At 35.5% G+C, this 19,930-nt stretch overlaps 1 protein-coding gene across 4 annotated transcripts in view; it reads left to right on the forward strand.

The window, feature by feature from the left end:
* Nucleotides 1-19,930, forward strand: part of farp2 (FERM, RhoGEF and pleckstrin domain protein 2) — a 73,326-nt gene that overhangs the window by 28,294 nt on the left and 25,102 nt on the right. For all 4 annotated transcript variants that reach the window (XM_051111656.1, XM_051111653.1, XM_051111654.1 and 1 more), the window contains exons 4-13: nucleotides 2,408-2,450; nucleotides 3,588-3,666; nucleotides 3,748-3,845; nucleotides 5,873-5,987; nucleotides 12,075-12,222; nucleotides 12,432-12,527; nucleotides 12,948-13,111; nucleotides 14,121-14,189; nucleotides 14,322-14,379; nucleotides 14,489-14,702. In XM_051111656.1, coding sequence (XP_050967613.1) covers nucleotides 2,408-2,450; nucleotides 3,588-3,666; nucleotides 3,748-3,845; nucleotides 5,873-5,987; nucleotides 12,075-12,222; nucleotides 12,432-12,527; nucleotides 12,948-13,111; nucleotides 14,121-14,189; nucleotides 14,322-14,379; nucleotides 14,489-14,702 — 1,084 coding nt within the window. The remainder of the gene's footprint in view (nucleotides 1-2,407; nucleotides 2,451-3,587; nucleotides 3,667-3,747; nucleotides 3,846-5,872; nucleotides 5,988-12,074; nucleotides 12,223-12,431; nucleotides 12,528-12,947; nucleotides 13,112-14,120; nucleotides 14,190-14,321; nucleotides 14,380-14,488; nucleotides 14,703-19,930) is intronic.

Below are 19,930 nucleotides of genomic sequence, written 5' to 3' on the forward strand. Positions count from 1 at the left end.
ATATTTTGCTAAAATTAACGAAATGACTCAGGAAAAAAGATTTGTTCATTTCGCTGAACGAGACTCTAAGGTCCAAGTCGGTAAAATGATCTGAACTTCCCATCACTACTACGAATCATGTCTAAGTTCATTGTTTATGTACTGATTATGGTGAAAAATTCCATCTTATTTTCTCCTAAAACTTGAAAGGAGGACATCGTTGTACCTTTTTGTTTATAAACCATGTTTACAAACTTACTTGCACTTTCTTAGTCTTTGCGCGTTCGCTTTGTAAACACTGGGTCTGTAGTTCCGCCTACGTTCCGCGTGACCTTTCGACGTGATTCAGTAGTACGTAGCGTTGTGAACGTGCATCCCAGAGCCTGTGCTACACAAGCTTTTGTGCTTAAAAAATACAAAAAAATGTATTTTCCAAAAAAAATGAATGATCTTTTCACCAGATAAGACCTTTCTTCCTGGGCTGGGATCGTTTAGAGCCCTTTGAAGCTGCATTTAAACTACATTTTAAAAGTTTAAAATTGGGGCACGAATGAAGTCCATTATATGGAGAAAAATTCTGAAATGCTTTCCTCAAAAACCATAATTTCTTTACGACTAAAGACAGAAAGACATGAACATCTTGGATGACAAGGGGGTGAGTAAATTATTTGTGAATTGTTGTTCTGGAAGTGAAGTTCTTCTTTAACCCTGTTTACCCCATTAGGCCTATTTGTAGTGCACCAGCCCCCCCAATAATAGCAATAAGCTTTGTACTTTTGGTACTTTTAATATAAAACAAAGTCTCAGCTTTCAAAATCAGTTTTATAGTGAAATACAAACAATGTGTCTTACAATAATATCACATCGCTGTATTCATGTGAATCAATTCAGTAAATGATAGTGTTTTCTTTGTGAAAATTCCACCACCTACTCCGCAAAAATGTCTGTGGCGTCCAACCTTTTATTCCTCACATGTATTTAATTTAAAAACAACAATAAAACGTTCTAAAGGTTGAAGTGGACTCCAAATTGGAAACAAATTATATTGTTGTCTCTTCTGAGGTATGTAACGGTAAGTGACTATTCACAAGCCATTTTATTCACGGTACAATACAGTAAATGATTGGAAATAATATTTAACGTTGAAACATTTTAACTTTGTTCTCGAAATATTTTGACTTTATTCACGAATTTTGACTTTATTTTCGACATTTCGAAATATTACTACTTTAATCTCGTAATCTTAGATATTTATTTTTTTATTTTTAACATGGCACTAAAAAGCCAGTGAAAGAGACAGTGAACCCAAAACTGGAAAATTTATGTTGTTCATTTATGTTGTTCCAAACCTATATTTCTTTCTTCTGTGTAACAGAAAGGAAAATATTTTAAAGAATGTTTGTAACCAAACAAAAAAGTTTGGTTACAAACATTCTTCAAGAAGAAGAAATAAATACAGGTTTGGAATGACATGAAGGTGATGATGACAATTTTTGTTTTTGAGTGGATTATCCTTTTAAGTGTTTTATAATGTTTTTATTGCAGCCTTGCTATTGTTTTTGGTTTATTTGACTTTTGGTTTAGTTTTTGTTTGTTTCTTGACTTGGTTTTTGTTTTATTATTGAATTGGTTCGTTGCTTAGAACTGTTTAGTCATTAAAAAAAAAAAAACGTTATGGAGAAAATACCTGGGGAAAAAAATACTGAGCTTGCTGAAAACAAAGGGCTGTTGTGCTGTATAAACCCACTAGCACAACATTTTAATTATCACCATAATGCATCTTTTTTTCATCTTGATTTCTTTATTATTGGTAAAAACTTTTCATAAGTGATTTTGAGATGAATACTTGAGACGGTCTGTTGGCCATCTGTTTTTGAATGTGCCAGGCCAGCTTTTTTTGGACGGAGTTGAATCAGGTGTGGAATGTGTGTGTACGGGGTTGTTGTGATGATTCTGTAAAAGATGAGAGATCAGCGGAGTGGAAGGGGCTGGAGGTGGAGTGAGAAAAGGTACATTCTTGCCACAATCAGCTCCAGATGTGCTTGGAGAAGCAGGGCGTCTACAAACTGCAGACACACACAATTAAAACAGATCATCCACATTTATGCAAGACCCCAAAACAGGCAAGCACAGAGAGGTTTGAATTAAAAATGTGCATATCCTGGAGCACTTGAATAATAGCTGATAATAACTTTCCAGAAATTCCTGAAATATGTTTTTGGTGTAGTCAGCATCTCAAGATCTCATCTGTGGCCTCTTTGACCGAGATGTTCTTCAGTTTTAGTGCTTTCTTAAAAGGCCCAGAAACAGATGTAGGCCTAGTTTGAAAGAGTGAGAGGTTATTTGTATTATTTATTTCTTAGACTTTATAAGGTGGTTAAAAGCTGAAATGCCAGGCTTATTACTCTGCACTGTTTTGCTTCTACAGGTTTGGCTGGAGCCCACCAAGCTCATAGTGAAACAAGTGAGACGTAAGTACACTTCTGTTTTGTTATGTTTTTAGTAGGGGTGTAACGATACATGTATTTTTTACCGAACCGTCACGGTGCTGACATCTCGGTTCGGTGCATGAGGCCTTACAACGAATACAGGCAATTTACCCTCAATCCAGAAGGGAGCGCCCGCAGTAATGCAACGCTGTTTTATAACCGCCAGCAGAAGAACAGCGAATGCCATGAGTTGTGCATTTGATCACGATCACGTTCTGATTCTGAACGCGTCCCTCACTGACAAAAGTGAGTGAGTTACGCATTCAGCTGTTTGCGAAATGGAGCTTTGTGCTCGTGTATCCTACTTCTCTCATTCGGCACAAATCCAAATATTCCATAATGTTTCCATATTTGCGATGTATCTAAATGCTAAACTATTATTTATTATGTAAATTATAGGCTTTGTACTTCAGTCGCGTTACAACAGTGACAAAATGAGGTGGACGCGCTGATGTTTGGTTCACTGTACTTTATTTTGATAAAGTACCAACTGCGCTGTCAAGTTAGCAATGCTGGAAGCCTAGAACTTATGTTTTGTGTGTGTGTGCACTGGCGCAATTACTTCAACTGTTTCCTTATACCAGCAAAATCAACTTTAAACACTGCCATTTATTGTCTTATTAATAATGCATACAGTAAAAGGTCTTTTGTAAAATAAAGAGAACAAATATGATGTCGCTTTCTGCCATTTGAGTTTCCTTGCTGTCACAAAATGAACTGAAACTCAGCATGTATAGGCTACGTTACGTGTCGCACTGTTTTTAACCCTTGTTTATCTGTCAGCTAAATCAAATATACTTCAAGTATTTATTCCTTGTATGTATATATGTACTGCAGATTATATATAACATAATTCAATATAATATTTAGTATTTTCACATCTAGGTGGGAAAATTTGTCATTTGTACTACAGCCTGTGCAAAATAAATGAAAAGAAACTTAGCATAGATTTGTTTTTGTTTGTTTTTTTTTTTTTTCCCTGTTGTACCGAAATCTTATCGAATCGTGACCCCCGAACCGAGGTATATACCGAACTGTGACATCTGTGTGCCGTTACACCCCTAGTTTTTAGGATTTTAGGGTCTTTGAAACCTGTGTGTTTACACTTGCTATCCACAGGACCGATGAACACACTCTTTCGGCTGTCGGTAAAGTTCTTTCCTCCAGATCCTGGTCAGCTTCAGGAAGAGTTTACTAGGTAGATGTTCAGAAATTATCATCCATGCTTTATGTACTTACAAGGTGAACGATGCTTGTAATTATGTGCTTTTTTTCCCAGGTACTTGTTTTCTCTGCAGATCAAGAGGGATCTAATAGACGGCCGATTGAACTGTACGGAAAACACTGCCGCCCTGCTGGCTTCTCATTTGGTGCAATGTATGTATAGTTTGAAGTATACCTCTATAATGTTTTACATCTATTATCTTTTATCTATTTATCTATCTATTATGCAATGTTGGTCACTGACATGATTAGTTTTCTGCCTCTATTAATCTGTACAAAATGCATTAAAAATGGAAAACATACATTCAGTGACTTGAACATGACAACATTAAGAAACATTAAAAAAAGCATGAAACAATAGATATCACAGATGACTTTTGCAGCTTTCTCACTGTCCACCAAGATCAGCGAATCTTTTGAAACATCAGATAATTTGACATTTTTGTAGGTTATTTATGGTGATTTTTATGGTGATTTCAAATGGTGCAACCCCTAAAATAACAGATTTACAGATTTGCTGTTCAAAATGTTTTAAAATAAATTTCTTATGCTCACCAAGGCTGCTTTTGTTTGATCAGTAAAAATTGTAATATTGTGAAATATTTATACAATTTAAAATAAACATTTTCTATTTTATTATACATTACCAGTCAGAAGTTTTTTAAGTGTTCAGTGTTTTTTAAAGAAGTATCTTCTGTTCACCTAGCCTGCATTCATTTGATCCAAAGTACAGTAAAAACAGTAACATTTTAAAATATTTTTCAATTTAAAATAACTGTTTTCTAATTTATTCCTGTGATTTTAAAATTTCAAAGCTGAATTTTTAGCATCATTAGTCCAGTCACATGAAATCATCAGAAATCATCTAATATTTTGATTTGTTGCTCAAACAAACATCTATTATTAGTATTATGTTGAAAACAGCTTCATTTGATGAATAGAAAATTCAGAAGAACAGCGTTTATCTGAAATAGAAATCTTTTGTAACATTATAAATGTCTTTATCATCACTTTTGATCAATTTAAAGCATCCTTGCTATAAATAAAAGTATTAATTTTTATAATTTCTTTTTTTGTAATTATACTGACTCCAAGCTTTTTAAAGGTATAGTGTATAATGTTAGAAAAGCTGCTTTTTTCAGATAACAGCTAATATTTGGATATTTCTATTCATCAAAGAATCCTGAAAAAAAATTACTCAGCTGTTTTAAATGATGATAATAATAATAAAACATGTTTGTTGAACAGTAAACCAGCATATTAGAATGATTGCTGAAGGATCATGTGACACTGAAGACTGGAGTAATGATGCTAAAAATTTAGCTTTGAGCACAGGAATAAATTATATTTTAAAGTATATTCCAATAGAAAACAGTTAAGAGTAAACACATACATACGTGTGTGTGTGTGTGTGTGTGTGTGTGTATATGTATATGTATATGTATATGTATGTTTTTTTTTTTGTTTTTTTGTTTTTTTGCTGTACTTTGGATCAAATAAATGCAGGCTTGGTGAGCAGAAGAGACTTCTTTAAAAAACATTATAAATCTTACTGTTCAAAAACTTTTGACTGGTAGTGTAATTTAAAATTTTAATTTTCCCCTGTAATGGCAATGTTGAATTTTCTTCAGCCATTATTCCAGTCTTCAGTGTCAAATGATTCTTTAGAAATCATTCTAATATGCTAATTTGGTGCTTACTGTGATAGTTCACCCAACAATGAAAAGTCAGTCAATGTTTACTCATCCTGGAGTTGTTTCAATTTTATCCGCCCTTTTTTTTTTTTTTTTTTTTTTTTTTTTTTTTTTTTTTTTTTTTTTTAGACCAGAAAAGAAGAAATTTTAAATTATGCCCTGCTCGTCCATAATGGCAGTGAATAGCGACCAGCATCAAGCTTTAAAAAATATTCAAATATATTACAGAACATGAAACATGCAGCATTTTGCAATTTACTTAGAAAGCGTACTTAAACGTTTCTTGAATTAGTTGCTTTTTATTCCACATTACAGTCATTCAGTCATTTTAAAGGTTTAAAATGGTAGAAAAGTTTTTCAAAACCGTATGAAACCAACTTGAATACAAGCAGTACGTTTCCAAGAACTTGGAACATTTTTCCTTTTCTTTTTCTTGGACACTTTTATTTGTCTTTGACCCTTTACCGTTCTCTTCCCCCCACACAGCTGAGATCGGTGACTACGATGACATAGCAGACAGGGAGTTTCTGAAGATGAGTAAACTGCTGCCATATCAGGAACGTGTGCAAGAAAAGATCATGGAGCTCCACCGCAGACACATGTAAGACATTTATTGTTTTGGCCTGACAGTCTATGCTTGTGCATTGTTCTCTTTTATTTATCTCAGCCTGTCAGGCTTTGCATTTGTAAATTTCACGGAACTGACCACCGGGAATTAGCACAGGGAATTTATGGCACAAAAGTAGGTTTATCTTTTTCATGTCTAGTTTTTTTTTTTTCGAGCGCAACATTTAACTGAACTTTAAATACAGACTCCCCTGGTAATCTTGAATGACAGCCTGTTTCCATTTGGTGCTGAGTTTATTTGGTGAGAGGAGATCTGATAGTGTGTAAGTGATTGTTGTGTGTGGTGGTTTATAGGATTTAGAGGCAGTTCAAGGTGCACTGCAGTTTCTCTCGCTGCTTGAACTTTGGAAATATGTTGTTTTAATAGCTTGCAGAGACTATTAGACATAATATGATAATATGGGACAGATGATCCTGTTTTTTTAAACTCTCTCATCCTTTCAGATTAATAAGTAATGATAGAAAATTTAATGTTTTAGCAGCATCTTCATTATTAGTCATGCATTTGTTGCTCATGCTAACCCTCTATTAAACATTAAATGTGCATTAGGCATGAGCAGTACTTAAAAACGTATGCTATGAGGCCTACAAAAGTCTTCAAAAAAAACAAATTTGCAGAAGTATGAATATCATGAGAGTCAAAAATAATTAAAAAATAGGGTTTTACGATACCGGAGTTGTCCGTTTTTGTCAAATGTATCAGCTCTGTGTTTTTGGCTCATTGTAATGGTGCATTTCCGGTGCATTTAATCTGAGGCTTTGGCTGTGAGAGAAGTATTGCAGGTCGGCCGTGTCAGCGGCTATGTGAGGCTGCGATTGTAATCCAGTGGCTCAAGGCTCTTTATTAGCCATACGGCCACAAGGGAAGGGGGAGGGGCTTAAGCAGATTGAACAGCTTAAAGGATGAGCAAAATTAGAGTGCGCTGATGATCTGGCACTGCTCTAACATTTGCCCACGATTAGCCAGAACGCTACTCAACACTACTGGGATATGTTTGCCCATCCCCCACTCTTTACGTAGAAATGGTAGGATGTAAGTTTTGTGTGCGAGCGTGTGTCCGTATTGTATGTGAGTGCGCTTGTAAGGGAGAGAGAGCGAAAGAGAGTATGTGCTTTCCTTAAAGGGGTCATCGAATGCAAAATTCACTTTTACATGTTGTTTCAACATAATTGTGCGTTGGCAGTGTGTGTACATAACCACCCTATAATGATAAAAATCCCTATATATTTTTAATCCCTATAAATAATATGCCCTTTTTCAAATCAAGCCATTCTCTGATTCTTGGCTGTGTGACATCACACAGACTCAGTCGGCTCCCACGATAGTTGATTGAGACTGCCGTTTTACCGTAAACAGTCCACCATTGTGTCGACTCTGGTGAAGGGCTATGCAAGAATGGCTCCTAAGCAATTGAGATGTTTTGTTGATGGATGTAATAATGAACATAGCAGTCATCATTTGCTTCTGACATCTGAGCCACAGAAGACGCAGAGGATTACTTTAGTTTTTTTAGGGAATGCGCTCCCCGATCTACATAAATGCGTGTATGTTTGCACAAATCATTCGTGATCCAGCCTTGCCTACAGTGAGTGTAAGGTTTTTTTTTATGTGTCTTTGCAAATCACCTTTCCTAATAATGTACTAGTTAGCAAGTTTTGCCGCTAAATGTGGCTTAAGTAAACAGTCTCATGAGAACGGCTTGTCACCCCACAGAAGAGAGGGGCGGGGTGAGCAGAGGTCATTAGCATTTGAAGACACATGCAACAAAATGTGTTTCTGTGAAAAGACCTGATTTTAACAAGGTAAAAAGAAATTTTAAAGGCACAATGTGTACGTTTTCTAGGGGTGGGAATCTTCAGGCACTTCACGATCCGATTTCAAAACGAGTCTTGATCTACTTTTTTTTTTTTTTTCCCAGTTAATTCTTCCGCTGTGTAAATATGTCTTTACAACCATACATTTTAAACAAAATTGCAGTTTCTTTTTTATACTTGGAATCTCTGTATATGTCAGTACTGCCATCTTAAAAGTAGGAGTGCGAATCTTCTCTAGTTTCACGGTTCAGTTCAGTAACGATTTTCATTGTCAACTCAACATCAGGATGCGCCACATTCTCGGTTTTCAATATTACTGCACACTGCACGAGTTTAAGTCTAAACTCAAAACCTGTTTAACCAATATTATCGTTCATTATCTGTTTCTTCTTAAACTGTTATGGTTTAATGTTGTATCTGACTGTCTGTTGTATTAAGTTGTTTGGATTATTACTATGGTTTGCAACTGTAATCACATATTTTGGACTTGGCAAATGTCTACTGTCCATCTGTGTATGTACTGATTATATTGCTTGGTATGGTGAAGTGTCCTTGAGCTTGGGAAAGGCGCTATACAAATTAAACGTTGTTGTTGTTGTTATTATTATTATTATTATTATTATTATTATTATGGCTACATTTTCATATAAATTTTATATCAAATTTATTTTGTTATATCAATTTTATTTTTTTTATTATATAAGCAGGCTACCTTTTTTTTTTTTTTAAACAATTGCTTATTTAATAAGTAAGAATAAGTGTTCTTTAAGTATCCTAAAGTTTACAGACAATAGTTATGGGTTTTTCTTGTTTCCTCAGCATTAATCTCGTTTGAATATTACTGATGAGATCATAGACAGTGGCAGCTTTAACAGACTGCATTCATTTTTGTACGTGTATGCTAGCGTATGCGCACAGTCGAACGCGTAGCCTTTCAAAGAGCTCCATTTGATGTGTGTGCGAATGTAGACGATCAACACATGCACTATAGAAAGCTTCATCCATTATTTTTCCACATTTAATTCATGACTGATGTCTGATATTTTTGAACTCTTTTAAACCAAAGCTGGGCTTTCTCATATCTTCTTGCTCACAAGCGCTTGTTGTTACATCTCTTTACTTTCGTTTTCTATTGTGAAACAGTTGGCCCAGAGAGTGTTGCCTCCTGGTGGAACGACAGTTATCCGGTGGTGCACGTACTGTTCTGATGATGAAATTCGCTGTACGCTGTGTGAAGTATACTTAAAAGGAAGTATACTGTGGCCTTAATGCACAGATTTATTTCGACATATCGAAATAATATGTTTGGTCTGCAAGTGCAAATGCAAGTCCATTTAACCGCAGCTGCAATCGATCTTCAGGACAACAAACATAAAGCACACAGTTTGTCAGTGTGCGAGTTTCGTGCATCTAATAGTACTGCATTCCAAACAGCATTAATAAAAGCATATCTAAAGAATGATATATGAATGAAAAGAATGAAAAGAAATATTCAGAATTGTTGAAGAGAGAATTGCGATGCATCGGAGAATAGTTTGTTTTTTTTTTCTCCCACCCCTAACGTTTTCGCTGCTAGAGTGTGCATATTCAAAACTAACAAAGAAACAAAGGCGTAGTTTGAAGATGCCATGATTGTGTGTGGAATTATGGGTGTTGCGTATGTGTTCATCAGCCAGTCAGATTCAAGCATTCAGCAGCCCTGTAGTATAGTATAATATAATGTTTTGGAGAATAGATAAATGAATGGTTGCTGTCACTACTTATCAATTTAACACATCCTTGCTGAATTCAGGGTTAAAAAAGTCTTAAGTCTTAAATCGCTTTTCTGTGAATTAAGGCCTTGAAAAGGTCTTAAATCAGAGCAGAAAGTCTTAAATTCATATGATCATGGCATTAATTTTCGTGAGGGATTGTTTCTTCATGCGTTTCATTTTAAAGTGAAGCGAAAGCGTAATTTCTGTGCTACATCGCATAAGTCGCTCAATATTCATTAAACAATGCGCGGTAGATGGCGGTATTTGCTGCTTCATCTGTCAGTCACCAGGAGAAGAACTTGTCCTTTTGAATTTTGTATAGCAATAAAAATCATTTAGTATAGTTAGAGAACAGACAATACAATTAAAACTGAACACGGCTGCTCAATGCAGTGTGCCGAACGACAGTCGCAGAGCAGATTTCATTTATCAGGTAAAGTGAGTGGAGCTGACTGACAAGAAGAGAGAGGTGAGAAAGACAAGACTATGGTGGAAGAGTTTCAGAACGAAATGCAAAAGCGCCTGTTTTAGAAATACTTTGGATTTTGAAAAGCCTGTTGACTTCTGCCATTTCTCTAAGGTGATAATGGAAGTTTCATATTTATTTGGTTCCACAGTGCTTGCTGCTTTTTATTTATTTAAACTGTGTATTTTATTTTTTTTTTTAATTTTATATTAAGCGTGCAAGGTGAATGCCGTGCATCCAAGCTTTCTTATTCGTTTTGCTAATAAACGTTCTGCGTTTCTTATTTATTTGGTTACACAATGTTTTTCAGTTTTGTATACATATTTAAACTTTGTGTAAGTTTTTGATTTATATTAGGCATATAACATGGTGTATTATTATTTGTTTTGTTAATAAAAGTTCGTTTCGTTACATTACGTTAATGCTGCTAATTTAAAAGTGACAGTAAAATGAGCAGGACGCTTTTACGAGCAGTACCGGTGCAGAGTACGCAAACTGCGTAGGGCACCAACTCTCAGGGGGGCACCGTCCCAGTTGCTCAAAAAAAAAAAAAAAAAAAAAAAAAAATATATATATATATATATATATATATATAGATATTCAAATATCCACTTAATCTTGTGATAGAAATGCTACAGCTTCTATAATTTCTTTAACAAAAACACGTGGACATCACAACCCTTGCCAAAATTAACCGTGGTTTTATCATAGTAAAACTGCTTAATTTTCTTTTGTGTGTTTTCTGGATGCTTGAGATAATAAAATCAATTAGACAACTGTATTAGGCCTAATAAAATCATAGTCATAGGTAACTGTCTAGATCTACAACTGTAATTTATAAATAATACAATTTAATTGCAATTTATTCATTTACTTTTATATTTTATTAAAGTTCTATTTTGACCCTGTATAATAGGTGATTTTTTTATTTATTTATTTATTTATTTATTTTTTAACTTCGATAATGAAGGAGGGGGCACAACAATACAATTCTGCTTAGGGCACCCATTCGGCCAGCAGCGGCCCTGTTTACAAGCTTAAAACTGAAAGAAAGTGAAGAAAAGAGGGAAAACTTAAACAAACTACTAAAAAAAAAAAAACAACTGCTTGATGCCAAATTGCCACTAATATGAAAGTGAAAGTAAAATGTGCATAGCACTTTTACTGAAGGAAAGCGAGGAAAAGAGGGAAAACTCAACGACCTAAAAACAAACAATTGCTAGACGCTGAATTGCTGCAAATTTGAAAGTGAAAATAAAACTCAAACTATACTTGGGGAACATATTGCTGTATTGTTTTCCCTTTGATTCTTTAGTTGGTCTTAAAAAGGTCTTAAAAAAGTCTTAAATTGACCCTCATAAAACCTGCAGAAACCCTGTGAATAAAAGTATTAATTTCTTTCAAAAAGAAAAAAAAATAAATAAATTGTATTCTAAGTAAATGCTGTTCTTTTTAACTTTTTATTCATCAAAGAATCCTGGAAAAAGTATCACAGGTTCCAAAAAGCTATTTAGCAGCACAGCTGTTTCCAGCACTGATAATGAATCAGCATATTAGAATGATTTCTGAAGGATTATGTGACACTGAATACTGAAGTAATGATGCTGAAAATTCAGCCTTGATCATGGGAATAAATTAGATTTTAATGTGTATTAAAATAGAAAAATGTTATTTTACGTCACTTTACATCATAATTTTTGCAATACAATCTGTATTTTTGATCAAATAAACGCAGCCTTGATGAGCATAAGAAACTTCTTTAAAAAAATATTAAAAATCTTACTGATCCCAAACATTTAAACAGCAGTGTATGTTTTGATAAAGTTATTATAAAGTGAGTACAGAAGATTTAGAAGTTAAATTGTGGGGTTATGTAAAAGTTGAAGACCTGTGCTATAAAATGATATTCTAGGCTACTAAATATGCTTTATCACTCTACATTGGCTTTGAGTTTTTTTCTGTGGTACTATGTTTTCATTTGTTAAATGTTTTTTTTAAATATTTGTCTTTGCTTTTTTGTGTGTAGTGGGCAGACCCCAGCAGAATCAGATTTCCAGGTTCTGGAGATTGCTCGTAAACTGGAGATGTATGGGGTTCGCTTTCATCCCGCCGCTGACCGAGAAGGCACCAAGATTAACCTGGCTGTCGCGCACATGGGCCTGCAGGTCTTTCAGGTACATGGACAAATGTATCGTCTTAGTGAATATAATATGAGTTCATAGTGTTAAAAAAAAAAAAAAGGTGGTGTTCGTGCTCTATTTTAGTCAAATTATTAGTGCATTTAAATGCATTTTTATTGTAGTAAATTGATATAAAATTCAGCTGACACATAGTTACGTGCATGCATTGTTTTATTCATTTTATTTATTTATTTTTTTTTCAGGGCCACACCAAAATTAACACTTTCAACTGGTCTAAAATTCGGAAGCTGAGCTTCAAGAGGAAACGATTTTTAATTAAATTGCACCCAGAAGTTCATGTGAGTATCAAATTAACATTATATACACACACATTATATACTTTAGACACACTGCCTCAATTGAAAGTGGACAGAACATAGTATAATATGACAAGTCAGGACATCAATACATACCTCCACCAAAACAGACAATTCTGGAGAAATACAGTGCTGTGTAATCAGTCAGTGGATTCCCAGAACATACAGATCCCAGTGTAGAAGTAATATGTTAAAGCTCAGGAGCTTGGTTGGATGGGACCTTCTCTTACCCCCAAGTAAACATTTAAAAGTATTCAGAGTGACGTTTGTTATTCTGTCGGGATCAATTACATGGGGTGCTAAGAATCAGAACCATATGCTTCCTCTTGTTGCGTTTCATCTGAAATGGAAGTTCTTAAGTTCAGTCTTTTCTCAGTGACTGATCAACCTTTCGTTCCACAGGGTCCTCATCAGGATACGTTGGAATTTCTAATGGGGAGTCGAGATCAGTGTAAGATCTTCTGGAAGAACTGTGTGGAGCATCACTCGTTTTTCCGTCTTTTAGATCAGCCACAGCCCAAATCCAAAGCTGTCTTCTTCAGCAGAGGATCCTCCTTCAGATACAGGTGCACACATGTGATTATATTGACGTGGGTTGGTGATATACTATTTAATATGATGTTCTAGAGTAAATGTTTCTGCTAGCGTTTCCTGCATTGATTCTTAGTCTTTCTATTGAACTGTCTTTGTGAGTTCCAAGCACAAACAAACTTAAATCTGTTTTACTTAACTGGTAGTACATAACTTAGTGATATTTGTCACAACATGAGTTTTTTAGTACCAAAGATTCACACTTGCTTTCAGTGCAATTACATTAATGTACAATTGTGATCCTGGACCACAAAACCAGTCAGTCATAAGGGTCAGTTTTTTCAAATTGAGATTTACATAAATATAAAAAACCTTTCCATTGGTGTGTGGTTTGTTGGGATAGGACAATATTCAGCTGAGATACAACTATTTGAAAATCTGGAATCTGAGGATGCAAAAAAATCTAAATACTGAAAAAAATCACCTTTAAAATTGTCCAAATGAAGTTCTTAGCAATGCATAACCTCAACTAAAGATTTTTTTGACTTGTCATCTCCGCAGTAGTGGATGCACCTGTATGCATGTTTCATACGGATTACATAATCTGAGAATATTTGTTTTCTTTTTGAATTAGCGTGCTACTGTTCAGTTTCCACACTCTGCAGACACTTGAATAGCGTACATATTAATTGGATAACATTAGATTGAGTTGCCATGTAAAGTTGCTACATCTTTCAGAATAAAAGCCATATTTGAGGTCAGTGAATGATAGGTGAGTGTTTGGATGTCCTGCCCGATGTACTGTATTACCACATAGACAGCTGTTATTGATCTGTCCGTCAAGGAGTGCTTGACTTCACCACTTCCTGTGGAAATTTTTTTTCTGCAACTAAGTGGCTAATAAAATTTTGGTCAACAAAGCCTCTTCTCGTTGACTAACGGTTAGTCGACTATTAAGGGGCACCCCTAATAATCGCATAGTTTACAAATTACAAATTGTTGTAAACACTTTGTAAACATAAACACTTTTTGTATATGTGACAGTGGGAGGACGCAAAAGCAGCTTGTTGAGTATGTGAGGGACAGCGGGTTGAGAAGAACTCCTTACCAGAGGTAAATATTTCTATCAAAGTCTCCCCTAAAAGCAGTTTATTATTGTATACTGGACAGTCCTTTGTTAACCCTTTTGTCATAGTGCTTCGCTCTCTGTTTTTCGTCTTTGCACTGACTATGCCGTTTGTACAGGAGGAACAGTAAGATTCGCATGTCAACACGTTCCTTGGCTTCTGATGTGCCAAAACAGGTCAGTAGAGTCTTAGGTCAGACACACAGCCGATCTCTCAACAATACCAATGTGAAGAATAACCACTGACTTTTTCATCCATTCTCTTTGCCTTACCCATCCATTTCAGAATCTGTCCTTTAATGACAGTCTAAGGTGTGCAGTACCTCCTTCCTCTGTCACCGCCTCCTTCCACTCCCTGCATGCCCCCAGCTCACCCATGCGGATGGAGACCCCAAACCAGCCTGTGCATCTTCAGCAGACGCAGCAGCCTGTCAGAGCCCCCAGCCCAATGCAGCAGGACTCCATCAAGACCAACTCCCAATCCACCTACGCCTTCCCAGGTGCCACTCATATCCAGGCAGCAGGAGACTGCGGCCCCTCGTTTGTGTGTGTAGAGAGTAGTTCCCCTAGTGCACGGCCCTCCCAAAATGGCAATGAGGATAGCGAGCGAGTAGGGGTGGGTGGCATAAGCAGTGGGCCGAAAACGGGTTTCCTCACACCTGAAGCGTTTGAGGCGGAGTTAATGCGTGTTCGACAGATGTCATACCAGATCCCGATGTCCTGTGCACAGTTGCATGTTAGCGAAGAGTACATAGATGACGATCCGGCTGAGATTTCATTTTACGCTGGTGGTGCGGAGGCCTACTGTTATGGGTTTGACGAAGAAAATCCTGGGAGGTTTGAATATGGTGATAGAATTCAGCCCACTGCGTACGCTCTCGGTCTCGAAGATCTCAACGGCAATGCTAACACGTTCCCCGAAAGTGCCTTCGGCCGTTCCGAAACCAGTTCTTTAGTCAACAACCGCTCCGAGTGTAGCTCGCTGGATAACCTTCCACTAGGTTCTGTCGGCGACTCAGTCTCGCTCGGTTTCGGAGGTCCCGACTCCTCATCCTCCCTACGTCTGCCTGGTTCCGAGAACCTATCCGAGGCTAGCTCGATGGTTAACTTCCCTGCGTATTCGGTACGTTCGGAAGACAGTTCGGCCATGCAGTTTAACGATCTGGTGGAGCAGCTGGAGCAGCTCAGCTATCCGCCCACAGCCACAGAGGGCTCAGCTGACGGCAGCTCCGATTCCGACTCCGACTGGGGGTCGGATGGAGGTCTGCCTCCAGATCAGAACCTATTCTTTAGCAATCCACTAGTGAGTGGAGCAGATTTAGACAGCTTCCTGTTGGAATGCCAAAATCTCAGGGCTCTAGGCTTAGGGGAGCCCCCATCAGGTCCCACCCACCTTAAAATGTAGCTTGACCCCCATTACACAGCAGGTTTTTAATGCAGAACATGACCAAGCACTTAATTGCCCACCTTATCCTGATATAATCAGTGCTTATAGTTTTGGCACTTCCTTTTAGCGCTTTAATCTGCCACTTTTTTTTTTTTTTTTTTTTTTTTTTTTACTTACATGCCCTTTCCAGTGTTCTTCCTCTATCTTTCTCTCTCTTTGGTGTTAATTCATTCTGTTTTTATTGTTTTTGAATCATGTGTTGCGAGTTCTTTAGGACAGTAAGATTCATTCGAATTTTTCTGATTTTATAGTTCATTCATTTATTATCCATTTACATTTAATCAACCTAAAGTTGCGCTGTGACATTTTAAAGAGGAAAATTAAATGGCTGTATCATCTAGAATTGATACTCTTACCACTTTATGCATGTAAACCTACATATTTTCTCATTTATAAGCATTTGGAGCTTTGAATAACAAAAAAATGTATTACATTAATTCATCCATGTTAAGGCTGCATTGCATGCAAGAGAAATGAGATAATGGCTGTATGCATTACACTACAAGTCAAAAGTTTTTGAACAGTATGATTTTTAATGTTTTTAAAAAGTCTCTGCTCACCAAGCCTATATTTGATCCAAAGTACAGCAAAAACAGTAAAATGTTTAAATATTTTTATAAAAAAACTTGAACATAGTAGTGAACATATAAGATTTAATCTTAATCTGTTTTTTTAAGTAAATTTTTAAGTAAATTTTAATCCAGAAAATGATAACATCCAGTATGCCTGGGTCTTGTTCTTCCTGGGTAAAGAAAACATCCCCCAAACTTCTCAAAGTGAATAGCAAACATTTTACTGAAGTATCATGCTGTAAAAATAAAATAAAATAATCAAATATTATCAAGTGTTTAAATGCAGTCAGATGGAAATCTAAACGAAGAGTAAGTTTAATTGGCAGTTTTCAAGTTAATCAAGTTTTGATTTGATTAACTAATCACAATATGTTAATTCACAATATTTTATTTTGTTCAACAGTGAATTTTATGGCAAGTGTTCATTCAACAGCTAAATTGAATTGTCTGAAAATGAGTATGTAGAAAATGTAAATTACTATGATAAGCTTTACATGCATGTATGAAGGTACTTTTATATCAGGAAAACTGCATGAGTCTATTCCAGTAATGAACCACTCTACTCAGGGCTGTGATTTTAATTAGCAGTGGACCTGACAGCCATTGCTGCTAAGAGCACATTTGAGCCTAAGATGTTTTTGTTTTCATTACTTTAGAATTAGTCGCTCCACTCTGCCCCCTGCTGTTTACCTTTCAGAAATGTCATGCATCTTATCTGATTGGACTATACAGTATAACTGCATTTACACTTACAGTCAGTGGCACAGACCAGACATTATTGCATGTATGCTTTTTTTTTTTTTTTTTTTTTTTTTTTTTTTTTTAACTTAAAAAGATTGGATCTGTGCATGTCACTTTGCAATATAGTCTTATAGTTCTTTGCTCTTTTTTTGGTAGACTTTTGTAGCCATTAATATACATCGTGCACATAAAGAAACACTACAGAGACACTAAAGTTAAAAAGACTGGGGTCAGTAAGATTTAAAATGCTTTTGTAAAATGCTTTCCATTTTAATATCTTTATATATATATATATATATATATATATATATATATATATATATATATATATATATATGCTTTAAGTCTGTTAGAAACACTAAATTAAATTTAGTAAAGCTAAGAATCAATGTTGCAAACAGTTGTGGTACTTGATATTTTTGTGACGTGTGTAATGCAGTTTTTGTCAGGATTTTTAGTTATTTAATGTTCAAAAGAACAGCATCAAAAGTATTAATTTCTCTAAAAAAAAATCTTACAGATCCCAACATTTTTAAAGAGTAGTGTAGCTTTTTACTTTCCTTCAAAGAATGTAAGTGGTTGAGTATTGTAATGTGCTGTCAATACAACTGCTAAGAAAGTGAATGTAAAACAGAGCTTGAATCCTAACCTCATGCACATTGAACCAGAGTGATAGTCAGTTGTCCCCAGTTAAAATTATGGTTCGATAAAGTAAAACATTTTTACCGTTAACAGTACGTCCAGTGTTGGCACATTTCTATGAATGTAGTGAACTTTTCTTACTTTAAGCTTAGGAACTATTTGCTTGTATTTGATTGATAGAAATCGTGAACTTTCTGCCTTGTATCAAATAGCTTTTTCAACATCATTCAGGTATTATTCATTGAAGTATTTTGCTCTGTCATTTTGGTGTATCCACTATATCCTTGCAGTGATTTATTCTACAAGTACTGCAGGTTTGCTTTCAAAGCACTTCTTGAATCTTTTGTTTGTGCTTATTACCTTTGGGTGTCTCTTTTCAAGGTTTAACTTGATCTATAATTGCCTCACTTAATGCATTATATAAGTGGCACTCCTAATGATGCAAACTATTTCTCAGAGCCTTAATGGGTAACATCAGCTCCGTGCAGTTGTGTTTTTGTATGACATCCAGACCGCATAAATGCCTTGGGTTTCTGTTCTGGGGTCTGGAGTGAATAACGCTGTCTATGTGCCATGAGTACATCGAGTTCCGTGAGCTCAAGATGAGACGCAGGCAATGCCGTTTGTGTTATTTCCTCTTCCTTTCTTGAAATCCCATTTAATATCCTGCCTTATTACTCTGCTTTACTTCACTGTGTGATTCAGGCTCTCCTCTCCTTTGCATTTCTTTGTCAGTTCCATTTAATGATTAAAATGTGTTACATTTGCTTTCTCCACCCAGTATCTTCCTGTCAAAACAGTGAATAGAAACGGTGAACTAAACTCAGTTTTTCCATTTTGCAACTATTTTTGAAGTAAACAACATCCATTTTAGTATTAACCATAACAAAATCCATTCTCATTGTCATTTTGAGAGCAAGCGAAACATGGCCCATTCGAATTTTTATTTGCATACTATGGTTTTACGCTGCTGGAGCCTCTCTCTACTCCCACAAGCGAGGGCAGGCCTGGGCTGCTCTTAAACGCTGGGCAAGGCACCATTTGGCCATCCACCTAACGGTGCTTTCTTCACATCAGCTGATTTCTCAGATCTCCCATCATGGACATAATGACTTTGACTTTCTCTTTGTATTGACCATTAATATTATTATATTAAGTGTTGCCAAATCTACTTTATAAAGTGACCAATGAAGTACAAATTAACCTTTTTATTTAACAAAATAATACTGTAATTCAGACTGTTTCTACTTTAACTCAACTTTACAAAGTGCACTAATGAAAACCCATAATGTTCCTGGTCTAGTCGTCTTCTCTCGTATCACCCATAGTATAGAATTTGCCTTTGAGGGCTGTTGTAACAGATTTCACTGTTCTTTTAACACATAAAACAGCTTTTATTTAACTCAAATAGGTCTTATTCCTGTCAAACACGTCAGTATCTCAGATTGTGAATGTGTGCCAGTTACATGACTGTCGTCCCTGAAGAGTTTTTCCATATCATGGATCATGATTATTATAATGTATAGCTATGAACTGTTTTTAGCACTCATCCAACACATCCTAGCACTTCTGATACATTTCATAACACATGATACACACTTTTTTTAATGGAAGATACACTCCGTATCCGTATTCAGTAAGTACTGAAGTCCACCATTTGTTTTCGCCCCCAGAAAAAAAAGCTAGTCATGTGTTCTGATTTGTTTACATGCACACTTTAAAATATTGGCACAAAATGCATGTTTTTGCAGTGTGGCTTTTTATAGTGTTTTATATAGGAGATGCAAAATATACATGTTGTGGTAGGGAAAATTTATCTTTTTTCTATAATCTCATGCTATATCGAAGGTCGTTTTTGGCATTTTAAGGCTCTTTTTTTGGTATTTATAACAAACTACATTGCACATTTTTTTTTATATTGTTTTTTTTTTCCTGCACAGATTCAGTCCAATTTATTTTGTCTTTTGCTGAGGTTTTTTTTTTTTTTTTTTTAGGCTTTTAAACGTAAAAAGTATTTTAAACAGAAATGCTATTAAGATACAAAGTTAAGTCACAATGAATCACAATACTGCATCAGAAACAAGATTGTAGTTTTTTTGTTGTTGTTTGTTTTTTTTAATACACTACCAGTCAAAAGTTTTTAGAATTTTTATTTTTTTTGTTTGTTTTTTTTTTTTTAAAGAACTCTCTTCTGCTCACCAAGCTTGCATTTATTTGATGCCAAAACTTTTGAAATGTTTTTACTATTTAAAATAACTCTTTTCTATTTGAATATATTTTAAAGTGTAATTTATTCTTGTGATTTCAAAGCTGAATTTTTAGCATC

Source organism: Labeo rohita, chromosome 6, assembly GCF_022985175.1.
Source record: "Labeo rohita strain BAU-BD-2019 chromosome 6, IGBB_LRoh.1.0, whole genome shotgun sequence".
Classification (NCBI taxonomy): domain Eukaryota; kingdom Metazoa; phylum Chordata; class Actinopteri; order Cypriniformes; family Cyprinidae; genus Labeo; species Labeo rohita.